The following is a 19,046-nucleotide window of genomic DNA, read 5'->3' as shown; positions in this document are numbered from 1 at the left end:
TCTCCCATTGCTCATAACTGGCGCTTGTACAACATAGGGTGGTGACCAGACCGCAAATGTGAAAAATCAGGGTGGTGGGTAATAGGAGCCTATATAAGAATGCGGGCAGGGGACTGGACTTGATGACCTCTCAAGGTCCCTTCCAGTCCTAGAATCTATGCATCTATGAAAAAAGACCCCAAAATCGGGAATGTCCCTATAAAATCGGGCATCATGTTTGCTCTCCTATTCCTGCTGCCCCCCATCCCGTATTTGTTAATTTTGTACCTTTTTTTTTTCTTGCTGTGTCTTGTGCTTGGAACAGTCTCTATCTGATAATACACCTGATGACCATCTTTTCATACAAATTCCTCCTCAGAATATGTCTGCTATATCTTTTAACAATAATCCACTAACCAATGAATCTCTCCGTGTATGGTAAAAAGGGTACCATTTTGAGGTTGGAATTTTTTGGGTTCTCTGGTATCTATTATAAGTGATTGGCTTACATAGGGTATGTCTACAGTACAAAATTAGTTCGAATTTATAGAAGCCGGTTTTATAGAAATCCGTTGTATACAGCCGATTGTGTGTGTCCCCACATAAAATGCTTTAAGTGCTCTAGTCGGCGGACCGCGTCCACAGTGCCGAGGCTAGCGTCGACTTCCGGAGCATTGCACTATGGGTAGCTATCCCACAGTTCCCGCAGTCTCCGCCGCCCATTGGAATTCTGGGTTGAGATCCCAATGCCCGGATGATGCAAAACAGTGTCGCGGGAGGTTCTGGGTACATGTCGTCAGGCCCCTCCCCCTCCGTCACAGCAACAGCAGACAATAGATTCGCGCCTTTTTACCTGGGTTACCTGTGCAGACAACATACAATGGCAAGCATGGAGCCCGCTCAGCTGAGCTCACCGTCACCATATGTCCTCTGGGTGCCGGCAGACATGGGACTGCATTGCTACACAGCAGCAGCAGCTAACTGCCTTTTGGTGGTAGACGATGCAGTAGACTGGTAGCCTTCATCGGCGATCTGGGTGCTGGCAGCCGTGGGGCTGCATTGCTACACAGCAGCAGCCCCTTGCCTTTTGGTAGAAGATGGTATATTACGATTGGTATCCGTCGTCATCGTACTGCAGAGGCTATCAGTCATGCTGCACCGTCGGCTGCCAGCTTAAGATGTAAAAAATAGATTTGTTCTGTATTCATTTGCTTCCCCTTCCTCCGTGAAATCAACGGCCTGCTAAGCCCAAGGTTTTCAGTTTAATCTTTGGGGGGACCATTCTGTGTGACAGTTGTTTGTGTTTCTCCCTGATGCACAGCCACCGTTCTTGATTTTAATTCCCTGTACCTGTACGCCATGTCGTCACTCGGCCCGCCCTCCCTCCTTCCCCTAGTCCGTCAGATACTAGTTTGCGCCTTTTTTCTGACCAGGCGCCATAGCTAGCACTGGGATCATGGAGCCCGCTCAGATCACCGCGGCAATTATGAGCACTATGAACACCACGTGCATTGTCCTGGAGTATATGCAGAGCCAGGACATGCCAAGGCGAAACCCGGACCAGCCGAGGAGGCGATTGCAGCGCGGCGAAGAGAATGATGAGGAAATTGACATGGACATAGACCTCTCACAAGGCACAGGCCCCAGCAATGTGGAAATCATGGTGTCACTGGGGCAGGTTCATGCCGTGGAACGCTGATTCTGGGCCCGGGAAACAAGCACAGACTGGTGGGACCGCATCGTGCTGCAGGTGTGGGACGATTCCCAGTGGCTGCGAAACTTTCGCATGTGTAAGGGCACTTTCATGGAACTTTGACTTGCTTTCCCCTGCCCTGAAACGCCAGGATACCAAGATGAGAGCAGCCCTCACAGTTGAGAAGCGAGTGGCAATAGCCCTGTGGAAGCTTGCAACGCCAGACAGCTACCGGTCAGTCGGGAATCAATTTGGAGTGGGCAAATCTACGGTGGGGGCTGCTGTGATCCAATTTGCCAGGGCAATGAAAGACCTGGTGATATCAAGGGTAGTGACTCTGGGCAACGTGCAGGCAATAGTGGATGGTTTTGCTGAAATGGGATTCCCAAACTGTGGTGGGGCCATAGACGGAACCCATATCCCTATCTTGGCACCAGAGCACGAAGCCACCGACTATGTAAACCGCAAGGGGTACTTTTCAATGCTGCTGCAAGCCCTGGTGGATCACAAGGGACGTTTCACCAACATCAACGTGGGATGGCCGGGAAAGGTACATGATGCTCGCGTCTTCAGGAACTCTGGTCTGTTTCGAAAGCTGGAGGAAGGGACTTTCTTCCCGGACCAGAAAGTAACCGTTGGGGATGTTGAAATGCCTATCGTGATCCTTGGGGACCCAGCCTACCCCTTAATGCCATGGCTCATGAAGCCGTACACAGGCAGCCTGGACAGTAGTCAGGACCTGTTCAACTATGGGCTGAGCAAGTGCCGAATGGTGGTGGAATGTGCATTTGGACGTTTAAAAGCGCGCTGGCGCAGCTTACTGACTCGCTCAGACCTCAGCGAAAAGAATATCCCCATTGTTATTGCTGCTTGCTGTGCGCTCCACAATATCTGTGAGAGTAAGGGGGAGACATTTATGGCGGGGTGGGAGGTTGAGGCAACTCGCCTGGCCGCTGATTACGCGCAGCCAGACACCAGGGCGGTTAGAGGAGCACAGCAGGGCGCGGTGCGCATCAGAGAAGCTTTGAAAACGAGTTTTGTGACTGGCCAGGCTACTGTGTGAAACTTCTGTTTGTTTCTCCTTGATGAACCCTCCAAACCACCCCCCCCCCGACCCGGTTCACTCTACTTCCCTGTAAACCAACCACCCCACCCCACCCCACCCCACCCTCCCCTCCCCAATTCGAGCACCGCTTGCAGAGGCAATAAAGTCATTGTTTTTTCACATTCATGCATTCTTTATTAATTCCTCACAGAAGTAGGGGGATAATTGCCAAGGTAGCCTGGGATGGGTGGGGTGTAGCGGCGGTCTCTGCTCCTGCTGCCTTTCCTGCAGCTCAACCATACGCTCGAGCATATCAGTTTGATGCTCCAGCAGATGGAGCATTGACTCTTGCCGTCTGTCTGCAAGCTGACGCCACCTATCGTCTTCAGCCCGCCACCTCTCCTCTCGTTCATATTGTGCTTTTCTCATGTCCGACATTGACTGCCTCCACGCATTCTGCTGTGCTCTATCAGCGTGGGAGGACATCTGCAGCTCCGTGAACATATCGTCCCGCGTCCTCCGTTTTCTCTTTCTAATGTTCACTAGCCTCTGCGAAGGAGAAACATTTGCAGCTGGTGGAGGAGAAGGGAGAGGTGGTTAAAAAAGACACATTTTAGAGAACAATGGGTACACTCTTTCATTACAAGGTCGCATTTTTCCTCTGCCTGCCGGTTTGGTATGAGAGATCACTCACGCAGTGCCCCAGGCTACATATTTCGGCTTGCAGGCAGCCATGGTAGGCCACAGTCTTTTGGCTTTTTTAACCTTCTTAACATGCGGGAAAGGTTTCAAACAGCAGCGCATTTCCCATATCAAGGATGAATTGGGTTGGCCATTGAAAATGGGTTTTCAATGTAAAAGGAGGGGCTGCGGTTTCCCGGTTAACATGCGGCACAAACCCAAGTAAACCACCCCCCCCCACACACACACCCGATTCTCTGGGATGATCACTTCACCCCTCCCCCCACTGCGTGGTTAACAGCGGGGAACATTTCTGTTCAGAAGAGCAGGAATGGGCACCTCTGAATGTCCCCTTAATAAAATCACCCCATTTCAACCAGGTGAACGTGAAACATATCACTCTCCTGAGGATAACAAAGAGAGATAAGGAATGGATATTGTCTGCATGCCAGCAAACACCGGGACCATATGCTGCCATGCTTTGTTATGCAATGATTCCAGACTACGTGCTACTGGCCTGGAGTACATGAAGGAGAGCTTTCTAGAGATGTCCCTGGAGGATTTCCGCTCCATCCCCATACACGTTAACAGACTTTTCCAGTAGATGTACTGGCCGCGATTGCCAGGGCAAATTAATCATTAAACACGCTTGCTTTTAAACCATGTGTAATGTTTACAAATATTTACAAAGGTACACTCACCAGAGGTCTCCTGTGTGCCCTGAGGGTCTTGGGTGAGTTCGGGGGTTACTGGTTCCAGGTCCAGGGTCACAAACATATCCTGGCTGTTGGGGAAACCGGTTTCTCCGCTTCCTTGCTGCTGTGAGCTACCTACAGTACCTCCATCCTCATCTTCCTCGTTCCCCGAACCGTCTTCCCTGTGTGTTTCTCCATTGACGGAGTCATAGCACACGATTGGGGTAGTGGTGGCTGCACCCCCTAGAATGGCATGCAGCTCCGCGTAGAAGCGGCAAGTTTGCGGCTCTGCCCCGGACCTTCCATTTGCTTCTCTGGCTTTGTGGTAGGCTTGCCGTAGCTCCTTAATTTTCACGCGGCACTGCTGTGTGTCCCTGTTATGGCCTTGGTCCTTCATGGCCTTGGAGACCTTTTCTAAGGGTACATCTACACTACAGCGGGGAGTCGATTTAAGATACGCAAATTCAGCTACGTGAATAGCGTAGCTGAATTCGACGTGTTGCAGCCGACTTACCCCGTTGTGAGGACGGCGGCAAAATCGACTTCTGCCGCTTTTTGTCGGCGGCGCTTACTACCACCTCCGCTGGTGGAGTTAGAGCGCCGATTTGGGGATCGATTGTCGCATCCCGACGGGACGCGATAAATCGATCCCCGAGAGGTCGATTTCTACCCGCCGATTCAGGCGGGTAGTATAGACCAGACCTAATACTTTGCCGTTTCTTTTACTGCTACGGAGTTCAGCTAGCACTGATTCATCTCCCCATATGGCGAGCAGATCCCGTACCTCCCGTTCAGTCCATGCTGGAGCTCTTTTGCGATCCTGGGACTCCATCACGGTTACCTGTGCTGATGAGCTCTGCGTGGTCACCTGTGCTCTCCACGCTGAGCAAACAGGAAATTAAATTCAAACGTTCGCGGGTCTTTTCCTGTCTACCTGGTCAGTGCATCTGAGTTGAGAGCGCAGTCCAGAGCGGTCACAATGAAGCACTGTGGGATAGCTCCCGGAGGCCAATAACGTCGAATTCCGTCCACACTACCCCAATTCTGACCCACAAAGGCCGATTTTATCACTAATCCCCTCGTCGAAGGTGGTGTAAAGAAACCGGTTTAAAGGACCCTTTAAGTAGAAAGAAAGGGCTTCATTGTGTTGACGTGTCCAGGCTTAATTTGATTTAAAGCTGCTAAAGTCAATCTAAACCCGTAATGTAGACCAGGCCATAGATTGTAAGCCTTTTGAGGAGAAAACCATGGCTTGGTCTACACTACTACACTACAGAGTTAAGGCAGCTTATGTGGACCTAATTAAGTCAGTGTCTACACTAGAATGCTACTTCCCTGGAAGTAAGTGGCCTGCTACACCAACATAATACCAACCTCTACAAGAGGTGCACCGCTTATGTCAGTGTAATTAGGGCGATGCAGGGTCTGTATAGACATTGCCTTACTTACATTGACTCTTGGCTGTTGTTCTTGTCAGTTTCAGGACTCAAAGTAGAAGTGGGGCCCTCAGCTGAAGCTGTGAAACTGACAAGAATGTCAATTTCACTGCTGGTATGCTCCATGCTATGAAACTGAGCTTTTCATTGGGCTCCAGCTGTGAGCCCCGTCTGGTTGTCAGTGCCCCATACTTGGCTATTAGTGCCTCTCAATGCCCCACTTAAGTCATTGCCAGCGCTCCTGGTGAGGGCACGCACCACCAGCAGAAGGAGTGTAGTGCGAACACCAATACCTGACTGAATTACTGTGGTGGCTGTATGTCAACCTAAATTGTCAACCTAATTTTGTAGTGTAGATAAGCCCCCAGTCTTTACTCTCTGAATTGTACAGTTCTGTGCATACTGTGCTAAATAAATAAGTGTGGATTTTATGGCCAGTGGTCTCATAAATATGGGAAATACTGTGTATGGTTTGGGAACTCAACAAATGATCTGAAAGTGAAAGCTACAGAGAAGTTCAGTTGCATTCTTTTAATAGGTTTGCTTTTGCCTGTTTATCAGTCGATGAATTACTTAAATCACTAGACTGAGCATCAGGAGATATTTTAGTTCCTAGCTTTGCAACTGACTTCCTGGGAAACCTTGCACAAGTCGCTTAATTCCTCCACATCTGTAAAATGGGGATAATATCTCCTTTGATTGTCTTGTCTGCTTAAGCAGTAATTTAAGAAAGTATCCTCATTTTTTGGCAACCATCTGCCTTGAAAGACAGTGTAAGCACCAAAGCAGAACAGTTATTGTGTGTTATGCTGTAGCATTGCAAGTAGCTAATTCTCGAGGTACAGTCCTTGCCACAGATAAAGCACAGGGTCAGAGGATGGCACACTGCTAGGTGTAGCAGTGCAGGACTCACTCCTGCAGCACCTCCTGCTGGTCTCTGTTGGGAATTAGCTCTGCCAGCCTTGGAGCGCCCTCTGCAGGACGGTGATCTGCCTTGCCGCTGGCCCCGTGTCCCTCCCAGGACCCCGGTGCCCCTTTTCTCTGGGTGCTGCCCCCTGGCAGTAACCCCTCAGTCTTACAGTCTCGTCTCCCCTCCCCAGGGAACCCCCACCCACTATCCCCACCTCGCCTTAGTATACGGCTACTGCCAGTCATTGTCTAGCCTCCACGCCCTGGGGCAGACTGCAGTATCAGCCTACTTATCACTGGCAAGGTTGGGTTTGGACCTGCTGCCTTTGCCTACCCCTGGACTGCCCTCTGCAACCACCAGTACCTTTTAGCCCAATGCTAGGCCCCAGCCTGGGGCTTTCCAGGCTGGAGCTCCCCAGCTCCTCTGCCTTTCCCCAGCCCTGCTCCACCCAGGTACCTTGTCTCTAGATCCCTGCAGCCAGGCCCTTCTTTATCTGAATGCAGAGAGAGACTTTTTCTGGGCCTCTGGCTCACAGCCTTTTATAGGGACCAGCTGGGCCTGACTGGGGCATAGCCCAGCTGTGGCTACTTCCCCAATCAGCCTAGCTTTTCCCTGCCACAGCCCTCTCCCTGGCTGTTTTAAGCCCTTCAGGGCAGGGACAGGGTAACCACCCCACTACATAGGACTTCAATACCAGGACCTCCTCTGGACCTGGAAACTGTTCTCAGCGACCAGGTCCGTGGTGGCCACCGAAGGGGCTGATCTCGCAGAGCCCCTGCTACACAATCCCCAGCTCCGTGTGCAGGTGGCGGAGTCCCCCTTGGTGCGCCAGAGGTTGGTCCTGACAGAAATCACCAGAGTCAGAGACCTCCTGGATTACGACCGGGGAGACTGGCTGGATCCCCTGACCCTCGCTCAGTGTATGGGGCTTTCCAGGCCTTGTACTCTCCGGTGCATACTTCGGGAGGTGATGGCTGCTTTGCCACCCGCTGCTCGGTCCTACCTTGACTGGGTCCTGCACGAGGGCGAGCCCCGCCCACCCTCCACTCCGGACCTTTTCATCGGGCCCTCCCCGCCCCTTCTCTGTGAGCCGGCTACACAATCTGCAGCCGGTCCACTTCCAAACCACGCCAAGGAAACACCTATACACGCTCATGCTCCACACCCTTCACTTCCTCACCCTCGTGTCCCGCCCCGCTCCTGCCACCTCTAGAGGATGAGAAGCCCCGGTGGGCCAGCCTATACTCCACCCTGGTCCCGAGGCCCGCCAGGGATATCAGCTGGCGGCTCCTTCATGGGGCCGTGAGCATGAGTGTGTATTTGGCGCGGTTTACCCCCCGTCCCAGACACCTGCCCCTTCTGCGGCGTGAGGGAGACCCTGGCTCACATTTATTTGGAGTGCGCCAGGTTGCAGCCCCTATACCGGCTCCTCATGAATATTCTGTTATGTTTCTGGCTGCACTTTTCCCCTCACCTCCTTATCTATGCACTCCCCAGCCGTGGCCCCACAAAGCCACAGGACCTCCTAGTCAACCTCCTCCTGGCTCTGGCTAAAATGGCCATCTATAAAACCAGGGAGAGGAGGTTGGCCAATGGAGACTCCTGTGACTGTGGGGCCTGTTTCTGATCCTCTGTCCATTCATGTATCCGGGCAGAGTTCCTCTGGGCGGCATCCACTGGCTCCCTTGACGCCTTTAAGGAGCAGTGAGCACTGTCCGGGGTTCTCTGCTCGGTGTCCCCGTCACGTTTCCTTCTTTTGACCCTCTGACCTGACTCCCGTCCCTGTTATCTCATTAGTTGTCCCCCCAAAATCAGTTGGGTTTCAGGTCCTGTAGGTCTTCCCCTTAGGCGGGGGGGGGGGGGGGGGGGGGAGATCCTTTAGCAGGAAGCCCGCCCACTTCCCAGAACCCAATAGGTACATAGAACTTCACCTCTAACTCCCTGGTGCAGCCCTCTAGCGTAGCTGCATCTTCCCAGCTTGCGGTGTTGATGCTGAAAGTTTTCACGTCCCTCTTGCAAATGTCCTTGAATCTGAACCTAGGTTGTCCCAGTGGCCTTGGAGCATCTACAAGTTCTCTGTACAGGAGATCCTTTGGAATGTGTTCATCCAGTGAAGATAACTAAGCTAATGAAGACGTCTGTGTTGGATTATAATGATTAGACTTGGCAATTTTGCTTTCTCAATTATTTTGGGGTGAGGAACTTTGGTTTCTTACTTGATACTTAGAACACGGCAAAGACAGCAGGTGTGGAAGGTATTTAGCTTTTTCTCATGACTACTTTAAGCAGTCCAGGTCTCACCACCATACTGCAGCGTGCTCAGAATGCACATTTAGTGGATCCATATTTTGGTGTTCAATATTAATTTCTCATTATCCCACATACACTTGCTCAGCTGCCCAAATGTGGTGCCTGCCTTCCATATGTGAGAATTAACCTTGTCATCTTGAGATAAGATCTCTGATACAGTTGATCTCAGAAAGCAGAATTTGTGTACAACTTCTAGTGTGGTGCTAGCTATTAAAACTTCTGGTGCAGTCAATACACCTTGTGTCAGAATCATTATCTTCTTTAGACTGTTGGTTAGTCCAAATTCATCATAAGCTAGTGCAAAGCTACAGTAGAACCTCAGAATTACAAACACCTCAGGAATGCAGGTTGTTCAGAACTGAACAAAACATTATGGTTGTACTTTCAAAAGTTTACAACTGAACATTGACTTAAGATGGCTGAAACTTTACTATGCAGAAGAAAAATGCTCCTTTTCCTTTATTTTTAGTAGTTTACATTTAATACAGTACTGTACTGTATTTGGGTTTTTTTGTCTCTGCCGCTGCCTGATTGCCTATTTCTAAATGAAGTGTGTGGTTGACTGGTCAGTTCGTGACTCTGGTGTTCGTAAATCTGAGGTTCTATATTCAAAGTTGCTGGAGCGCCTCTTCGCCATGTGTGACAAGTATTCCATCATCAGCTAAAAAGTTTTCTCTTGTAAGCAGGTGTTTAATTTTGCTAGATGCACAATGTTGTAGAGTTTTCCATCTGATCTTGTATGGTGATGTACACCCTCAGTTTGCTGGATGAAAAAGCATGACAAAGCGGCAGAGAGAAGAATATACATAACATAAGAACATAAAGGCAGTACCGGGTCAGACCAAAGGTCCATCTAGCCCAGTATCCTGTCTACCGACAGTGGCCAATGCCAGGTGCCCCAGAGGGAGTGAATCTAACAGGCAATGATCAAGTGATCTCTCTCCTGCCATCCATCTCCATCCTCTGACAGACAGAGTCTAGGGACACCATTCCTTACCCGTCCTGGCTAATAGCCATTAATGGACTTAACCACCATGAATTTATCCAGTTCTCTTTTAAACTCTGTTATAGTCCTAGCCTTCACAACCTTCTCAGGTAAGGAGTTCCACAAGTTGACTGTGCGCTGCGTGAAGAAGAACTTCCTTTTATTTGTTTTAAACCTGCTGCCTATTAATTTCATTTGATGACCCCTAGATACCAAAGAGTGTTGGTGCCAGAACACATCCCTGTTTGACACCATTGCAGATTTCAAAGCTATCAGAGTGATCACCATCAGACTGAACTGTAATCTTCATGTGATCAGACTGAGGAGGATTGGGGGGGTAACCAATTCTCTCTAGCAAATGGAAAAGGCCCTTTCTGCTGGCTAGCACAAAAGCCTTTAAGATCTACAGATGAGGCTGGGGAAAAGAAAGGAAAAGAGTAATGTTAGACATTATGATTAACTTTCACCCACCGAGCGAAAATGCATACATTGTTCCATGTAAGCAATTGCTTTAGTTGCGATGGAGATGTTATACAACCGTAAATGGGAAGAAATATGGCCGCCCAACTGTGAAAGAGGAGGAGGTCCATGTGATCCATCTCTCAGTTAAGGGGAGGGGTGTGTGTGCGTGCACGTGCATGCCACAGAATGTGGTCATACCATGCATTCAGCCTGGAGCCAGTAGGATCTGCAACTTCAGTACCTCTTTATTTCAGCCTTTATTTATACCACCTACCTTAAAATATACCACTGGTCAGACGGTTGCAAAGAAATCATTGTTTGATGCCGGACCTCACAAACTAAGGCCTGGTCTACACTGGGGGAAGGGTGAGGGAGAAATCGATCTAAGATACACAACTTCAGCTACGAGACTAGCGTAGCTGAAGTTGATGTATTTTAGATAGACTTAGAATCACTTACTTCACGTCCTCGCGGCGTGGGATCGACGGCCACCGTTCCCCTGTTGACTTTGCTTCTGCCTCTTGCAGAGCTGGAGTTCAGCAGTCGCTGGGAGAGCGATCGGGGATCGATTTATCGCGTCTACACTACACTCACCTGTTTTGTATTTTTATCTATATCTGTATGTATTCAGATTTCAAGAAAAAAAAAAACAACCAGAGTTCTGTACATTTTGTCTTTACTATGTTGTTTAAGCCTTCTTTTTTAAAAAAAATTGTTCTGAGGTTTTAATCTTACTTTGAGGATTTGTTTTCTCCTTTTATTTTAACCAGATCTTAGCTGCAACTGAAAATCGTGGAGATAGGGAAGGTGCACGGGAGTTGTTAAGTAGAATAATAAAGAAGAAAGATTGGTTCTCTCAATTTTTGGCTGTCCTGCGTGAAACTAAGCATGGAGACCTTGCAGATGAACTAAGTGGAAATGTACCAGGTAATTGTTATTTCACTAATTTAAATTATGACTTTTCGCCAGCTTTGCTTTTTGTACCTGTACTAAGTCTTTGGGCCCAATTCCAGAATTCACTTCAGTGGGACTACTTATTTAAGGATTACTTATATAAAGGTGTCAGGATAAGGCTCTTAAGTCAGTCAGTAAGTAAAAAATTTTCAACACATAACCAGACAAATGACAAATTTAGTCAAGTATCAGGGGGTAGCCGTGTTAGTCTGTATCTACAAAAACAACAAAGAGTCTGGTGGCACCTTAAAGACTAATAAATACAATACAATAAAGACAAATAAATCTGTTAGTCTTTAAGGTGCCACCAGACAAATTTAGTGAAGATTAACTACTTAAATTATAATTCAGTTGCATATTTTCCAGCCAACTTATTAACTTTGTTTTGAATACAGTATTTTTAAAATCCATGTAATTTTCAGCACAAAGGCATTCTGAAAATTGTTTTTGATAAACACAAACTGACAGTTTCAGGTTTCTTGCACAACAGAAAGGTTTATGTCTTCCTAAGAACCCCTAGTTACAGATGCATGTACTCTTGAAGATCTCCTATATGGGTAAGACAATCAGAGGTTTCAGATGTTAAATACGTTAGAGTAAACAAATAATTCATTCATTCAAGTAAATGACAAAATTGAGAGGGCTTTAGTGTTTCAGCTGCTATTAACTATTCATACTACCACAGAATGATTGTCATGTTTTAAGATCATCCTTTCCAGATTGCTGACCAGGATTCTTCAACAGCTAAAAAAGAAGCAGCAGCTCAGATATCTGTTCCAGGATTTAGATCAGTACTCAGCACACGCTGGGACATTTTAGAAGTTTTGGGGACTTTTAGAAGTTTAGTACCAGATTTGTAAAGTCTCCTGTTCAGCCAGGAAGGTCCTGTTTTTTCATCAGTTTTTTGAACTGTCCCCCCATGACAGCTTCAGCGTCCCCGTTTGAAGAGCTGAGGAGACACTGGCTCAGGGGGTTTGTCTATAGTTAGCACATAGGACTTCACCCGGTAAGGCTATGATTAGAATCTTCTAGGTCTCTAAGGGGCATCTCGCTACTAATAGCAGGAAGCAGCCAGATCCCCCTCTCAGCCCAGGGCAAGCAGCAGCTAGTATCAGGGACTAGCAACCCAACCACAGTCCTCCCCCCAGTACAGGACAGGTTGCAACCAGGTCAGAGCATCAAGGAGTCAACCCAAGTTGATGCCAGAGCCAGCTAGCAGCATATTTGTTCCTGTGTTCCTAAAGTTCATTCCATGCAGCAGCTTTGTCTGACTTAACTTCTAGTAATAAGGACACTTGCTGTCGTTTATGTAAACAATGTAATGCATATTCCTCAAATATGTAAATTAGAGTATTAAGTTGTTTGTGTACAAACTGCAGATTTCTGAACCTTCAGCTTTAACATTGCTCTGTGCAGATACTGTGCAAGGTAAAAAGTTGAAAAAGGCTGTTATTCAGTGCACTGTTGAGGCCAGGTCTACACTACACACTTTGGTATAACTACATCGCTCAGTAGTGTGAAAAATCCACACCCCTGAGCAACGCTGTTATACTAACTTTACCCCACAATGTGTACACAGCACTATGTCAGCAGGAGAGCTTCTTCTGCCAACATAGCTACCGCCTTTCCCACGATTTGAGGACTTCAATAACTCAGACATAGGTTAGGCGTTTGTTACAGGAGTGGGTGGGTGAGATTCTGTGGCCTGCGTTGTGCAGGAGGTCAGACTAGATGATCATAGTGGTCCCTTCTGACCTTAAAGTCTATGAGGTGGAGTTACTAAGCCAATGGGAGAGCTCTCTCCCATCGGCTTAGAGCATCTTCACCAGAAGCACTACAGCTGCATTGGTGCAACTGCACAGTTGCAAGTTTATAGTGTAGACCTGCCCTGAGTCTTAGCGCTTTATTCAGTAACCTGGGCTAATGCAGCCTCAACATGACATTACACAGAATAGCATGCAGTAAGTCCATCATGCTGTTATCACCAAAAAAATAATATTTTCCCATGTCAGGAATGCTGTGTGCATGTAGAATATGGTGAGAGTGGATGATGGACCCTCTGAGAGGGTTGACCTGCCCACCTTTTTGTATATGTCTCCACAATTGTAAGGACATCCAGCACTCTAAAAGGCCCTCTGTCATTGGTGTGTAGTCAAGAACATTGTAAGAAAAAAAGAGGTGGCAAAATTTTGTCTCTCTGCTCTCTGATCCCAAATGACTTGTTAATGGAAAATGGCTTCTTGAAGTTGTATGCAGAAAAAGACAAGGTGTGAAAAAAACCTCAAAATAAGAGAAACTTAGTAATTCGATAATCCTGCAAAACAAGGCCACTTTTTAAAAACAAAAATTTAAATAAATGAACAAAAGTGGAAAGCCCTGGAGTGCAGTTTTTCTCCAGTGTTTCTGTGTAGAGCACTCATATGTAATTTATCAAACTGCTTTGTTATTACTGACAAATATTCCAACTTTTAGTTTTCAGTGTGTGGGTACACCGAATGCATAAAAGTACCGCCAGGGTTGAGTCTAAAAGAGGGATGGTCTTTGCATTGAAAAGAATGCAGAACAATGACAGAACATTGTTAGGCCAAACCCTCTATTATGTTTTCTGGATTTATGGACCCACATTATAACACAGGATGAATCCTGCTCGCCTTTATGTCCATGCAACTCCATTGACTTCAGCAAGGATATACAAATATAATAGAAAGCAGAATCTGGCCCATTATTTTATTTTCAGACCTAAACAGATCAAACATTTGTTTTTTTTCCCCCTAGAAATGGTGGCATTAAGTATTATAAACACAGTGAGTCCAATTTTCCAGTGTAGGTATCTGAAGAAATCATCTAAATCCTATATTTTGACCCTCAGGTCAACACTTAGGACGTTTACGCCTTTATGTGCTGACTCAGACGTGCAAATATGAGATTAGACTTTCTGTTTAGTTGCCTGCGTTTGGAGAGTGGGCTGCACGTTTCAGTGAAAACAGCTTGTTTTGTGATACAGTTCAAATTCTATTACTTTTCTAGAAACAGAAAACAAAGAAAATGGGATCAAGCAGCCAGCTACTACAGATGAGGCCATGGAAGCTGAAGAGCCATTGGCCTCTGAAGTGGGAGAGGAGCTGAAGCAGATTGATGAAATGAATGATAGTCTGGCCAGTGAGAGCATTATATTAGGAACATCTTTTGAAGACGCTTCTGTAGTTTCAGGTAATGTAATAATGAGTACTTTATTTTAGCATGTCACATGACATGACAAAACTTCAGGAATTAGGAGTAGCTGAAACCAAGATCTGTAAAATATCAGAGATAGATTTGTTTCAAGTAAGTTCTCTGTAGGTTAGAAATTTCAGTTTACTGAATGTATGCTATTAGCACTGCTGAGGGCTTAAGTGAAAAGGAGAAAGTACACCCTGGTGGAAGTGGTAAATTCCCACCCTACTCCCCACTGCATATTTACAGTAATATAAACAACTGCTTATCCACTTTGGGCCAAATTCTGCAGCCTTTGTTCTGTCCTTAGGTAAAACAGTCACTTGAATTCAATGAGAGATGCAGTGGGCTAAGGCATGACTAAAAACAGCCACACTTTAACTGATTAAACACAACTGGAGAAAAATCTCCCTTAAGGCATCAGTAGGGGGTCCAGGAACCATCTTGCTTGCACAAGACAGAATGGCTCAGGGGGACCTGTGCCAAAGCAATCTGCAGCACTCCTACCTGCTGTTCCCATGGAGCAGGGGTCACTCCCATGGAACCAGTGCAGGTTTATAGTGAACATCTAGGATTTGCTACTTTAGCATGGCCTTCGTGATTTGCTCACATTTAATAAAAAGAGCATCAGTATTGGTCTTTCTCCTGTTTGTAATAAAATATTTTAAAACTATTTGAAAACCAGTGTTAAGATGTTGTTTGAATAAATGTATAATTCTCATATAGGTTCAACAATTATCACAGATTGCAGGTTAAATCAGGCCAGGTCTACATTAGAAAAGGTTTGCTTGTATGGTTCTACTACTGTAACTATACTGGAAAACCCTCCTGATGTAGGGGCAGCTTATACTGGCAGAAGTACTTTAATGCTAGTATAATTGTGTCTCCACTAGGGCTTTTGCCAGTAATTGTCTAACAGCTCTTTAAGGGCAAATGTTTTCTTTACACCAAAAACAACATAATCAAACTTAACTTATTAGATCATGTACAAACACAGAATCAGAAATAACATTTTTAATTACTTATATTCCCATTATATATGTGAATTCATTTTTGAAAAATGTGCCTTGAACCATAAATAGCAGCGGTACAGGTCCACATGGGATCTGATGATTCAAACGTAAGCTTGTGATCTTGGAAGACTTTCACATCTGTTACAGGTTCAGATAGAGCCCATGTTGATAGTAATGATAATGGTCAAGATAAATCCTGCCTGCCTTGCTCCATATGTGCTGATCCAAACAGGGATTTTAATGGAGCTTCTCATATGAGTAAGGCAAAGAGGGACTTGGCTCTGAAAACTGTAACCCTTGGACAAGGGTAACAAAACAGCTACTTTTTTGTCCAACATAATATAAACAATATATCACAAAGTGTTTTGTTTTAAAGTAACTGGTAGATTGACCTACTGTGACAAAGTTCCTCCTCTATCTTGGTGAGTCCTGCGCTTATTGGCAGATTTTCTTGCCTCAGAGATTCACCATGTGGGTTGGGGAACAGCCCAGAGACCTTCCCCTCTGGAAGAACCCACAGTCCAGGTCAATTGGGAGGTTTGGGGGGAACCCAGGCCCGCCCTCTACTCCGGGTTCCAGCCCAGGGCCCTGTGGACTGCAGCTGTCTTTAGTGCCTCCTGTAACAGCTGCATGACAGCTACAACTCCCTGGGCTATTTCCCCATGGACTCCTCCAAACACCTTCCTTATTCTCACCACAGGACCTTTCTCCTGGTGTCTGATAATGCTTGTGCTCCTCAGTCCTCCCACAGCACACCCTCTCAGCACCTTGCACCTCTTGCTCGCAGCTCCTCACACTCGCACCACAAACCAAAGTGAGCTCCTTTTAAAACCCAGGTGCCCTGATTAGCCTGCCTTAATTGATTCTAGCAGCTTCTTAATTGGCTCCAGGTGTTCTAATTAGCCTGCCTGCCTTAACTGGTTCTAGCAGGTTCCTGATTATTCTAGTGCAGCCCCTTCTCTGGTCACTCAGGGAACAGAAAACTACTCATCCAGTGACCAGTATATTTGCCCTCTACCAGACTCCTGTACCCCACTGGTCTGGGTCTGTCACACTACATAAAAAACATGCCAAGTACTGAACTGATCAGATTGAACTCCCTTTCACTCTAAGGGTATGCCTACACTGGAAACTTCAAAGTGCTGCCATGGGAACGCTCCCGTGGCAGCGCTTTGAAGTGCGAACATGGTCGCATGCGAGCTCTCTCCCAGCGCTCTTGGTAATCCACCTCTACGAGTGGATTAGCTCCGAGCTCTGAGAGTGTAGTTCCCAGCGCTCGGAGCCTGTCTACACTAGTGCTTTAAAGTTGAAAAATCACCCCCCTGAGCCAGCAAGTTAGAGCGCTATAAAAGTTAAGTGTAGACAAGCCCTAAGTAAGGGTCTTTCCCGAACAGGGCCCAGACACAATGACATTCCCTGAGCCTGGTTATGTTTCCATGCAGAGTTAGCCTTTGCTCTTTTCTGGGGCTACATCTACACTACAGGGGGGAGTCGATTTAAGATACGCAAATTCAGCTACGTGAATAGCATAGCTGAATTCGACGTATCGCAGCCGACTTACCCCGCTGTGAGGACGGTGGCAAAATCGACCTCTGCGGCTTCCTGTCGACGGCGCTTACTCCCACCTCCGCTGGTGGAGTAAGAGCGTCAATTCGGGGATCGATTGTCGCGTCCCAACGGGACGCGATAAATCGATCCCCGAGAGGTCGATTTCTACCCGCCGATTGAGGCGGGTAGTGAAGACCTAGCCTGGGTGTTGCCCCTAACCTCCCTTCCATCCATACACAACAACCGCTCTCTTTAGTGGTGATTTTAATCTGGGCTATCTGACCCAGATGAGGGTGTGGGTTAGAGCCTGGGTTTTGCTTTCACTCAGGCTGGTAAACCACCCACTTCGCAGTGAGGACACAGGCTGAGTCACTTGAGTGGTGATAGTTTTCCAGTGTCTGCCCTTGGTTTCTTCCCATGTTCCCAGAAAGACAGACAAATTCTCCCATAATTAATTGGAAAAGAATCATAGAGCAGCTCCGTTTAGTGCAGCACAGAGAACATGAGATGTGCCCCCAGAAGTCCTCGTGACTCACGCCTGGTGAGTGCAGCACCAGTCGTGACCGAGTAACCTTGGTAGGGCTTTGCATTGTAGCATCTCTCACCCAGTCTCCTTAAAAACAATTTCAGTTTTGTTTGACAAGATCTATTTTCCATACAGTTATGTTGATTGACATTAATTATGCTATAGAAAGATAAGTTCTATAAGACACTTCCATAGGGATGGAGAATGGGGAAGTAGCTACTGTACCCTGTTTTCCACTCCACCTTCCCCTCCACACACAGATTGGAACCTATAGATCCAAGTTTTGCACTATGGGCCAGATTTTCAAAACTAATTTGTACCCAGCTGCTCCCATTGTGACATATGGCCATTGAGTGTTGAGCTCTTTTGAAAATCCAACCTTACATCTGAGTTCACTATAAATTGATTCCACTGCATTCATTTTAAAAAGGGAGGTTTCAAATATGTCTTACAAATGATTCTCTGATTCCCTCATGTTAGAAATGCCTCACATTGTTTTAATATTGCAGTCCAACTAATTAGGTTTACAAGATTGTTTACATTTTGATTCCAATACTTTCTCCATTATGTTTGTCCACGTGTTCCACATTTTAGGTGTATTTCCCAGTATAATGTAGCACAAAGGGGTGCTCTTTTCCATTTTATCAAAAGCACAAGGGACCTTATTCTCCACTGTCTTGCACTACATGTGCAATCATTTCTGTCTGTGCAAAGTGGGTGTAAAAGGCTTTGTAAGGAGCAGTGAAGAGTAGGGCACAACAAGCACTCTGAGGGAAGGATAACAAGGCTGATGAAAATGGTCGAAATATCAGCCTCTTTGTTTTGATCATTTGGGGAAGGTATACTCTTTTTTTTAAAGTAATTTATGAAAATGACCACAATTTTAAAATAGAGAATGTTACTCTTCTTTCACCTGAAAAACCCTCTTTCATTTTGGAAAATGAGTTCTCTTTCATTTCTCTTCTAATGAATTCTCTTGAGGGAGGGTTTTATACTGTAGCTTGTGATTTAAATGTTAGCATAGAGAATATATTAACATTTTTTTAGGGCCAGATTTTGGTGCTGCCCTTAGGGTTGTGCCAGAAAACCTACACCCATAATGGAGTAGCTGATCTCTTCACTGGGAATGTAGAGCCTTTCTTGTCCGGTCACTCACTAGAAGTTAGACCAGATTATAGTGGCCATTTTGAACACCTGAATGGAGAGGTTGGTAGACTCACTCCAGGCCCCAGTGACAGGTGTTCACATCACAAAGCAGCACAATGCTTGTGCCCTTGGTGGTGGTCTCATCAGAGAGGACAGATCAAGAGTAGATATTGATGGTGGCTCTCCAGGACAAAGTTAAAGATTGCTCTGCAGTTGCCTCTGTTTTATTTGTTCTGTGGACAAATAAAAGGATTAATTTCTGGTAATCAGCCACCTTTCAAGGGCACTAAAACTTGCTTAAAAGAGAGCAAGACCAAGCTGTCATGTAGTCCCTGGGACATGCTGACCATGAAACAGATTACTTCTCCCCCCACACATTTCTCACCAGTATGCTTGTATCATATATTTAAAAGGTACCATTCTCAGAAGCAAGTGTAACTTCTCTTTATC

At 46.4% G+C, this 19,046-nt stretch overlaps 1 protein-coding gene across 2 annotated transcripts in view; it reads left to right on the top strand.

Moving 5' to 3' along the window:
- The window catches only part of IFIH1 (interferon induced with helicase C domain 1), a 57,548-nt gene that overhangs the window by 13,181 nt on the left and 25,321 nt on the right, over positions 1 to 19,046 (top strand). For both annotated transcript variants that reach the window (XM_034786312.1, XM_034786311.1), the window contains exons 2-3: positions 10,967 to 11,123; positions 14,178 to 14,360. In XM_034786312.1, the coding sequence (XP_034642203.1) occupies positions 14,231 to 14,360 (130 nt within the window). In that variant the 5' untranslated portion in view covers positions 10,967 to 11,123; positions 14,178 to 14,230. The remainder of the gene's footprint in view (positions 1 to 10,966; positions 11,124 to 14,177; positions 14,361 to 19,046) is intronic.

This window comes from Trachemys scripta, chromosome 11, assembly GCF_013100865.1.
Source record: "Trachemys scripta elegans isolate TJP31775 chromosome 11, CAS_Tse_1.0, whole genome shotgun sequence".
Lineage (NCBI taxonomy): Eukaryota > Metazoa > Chordata > Testudines > Emydidae > Trachemys > Trachemys scripta.
This window is presented reverse-complemented; position numbering and strand designations above follow the sequence as displayed.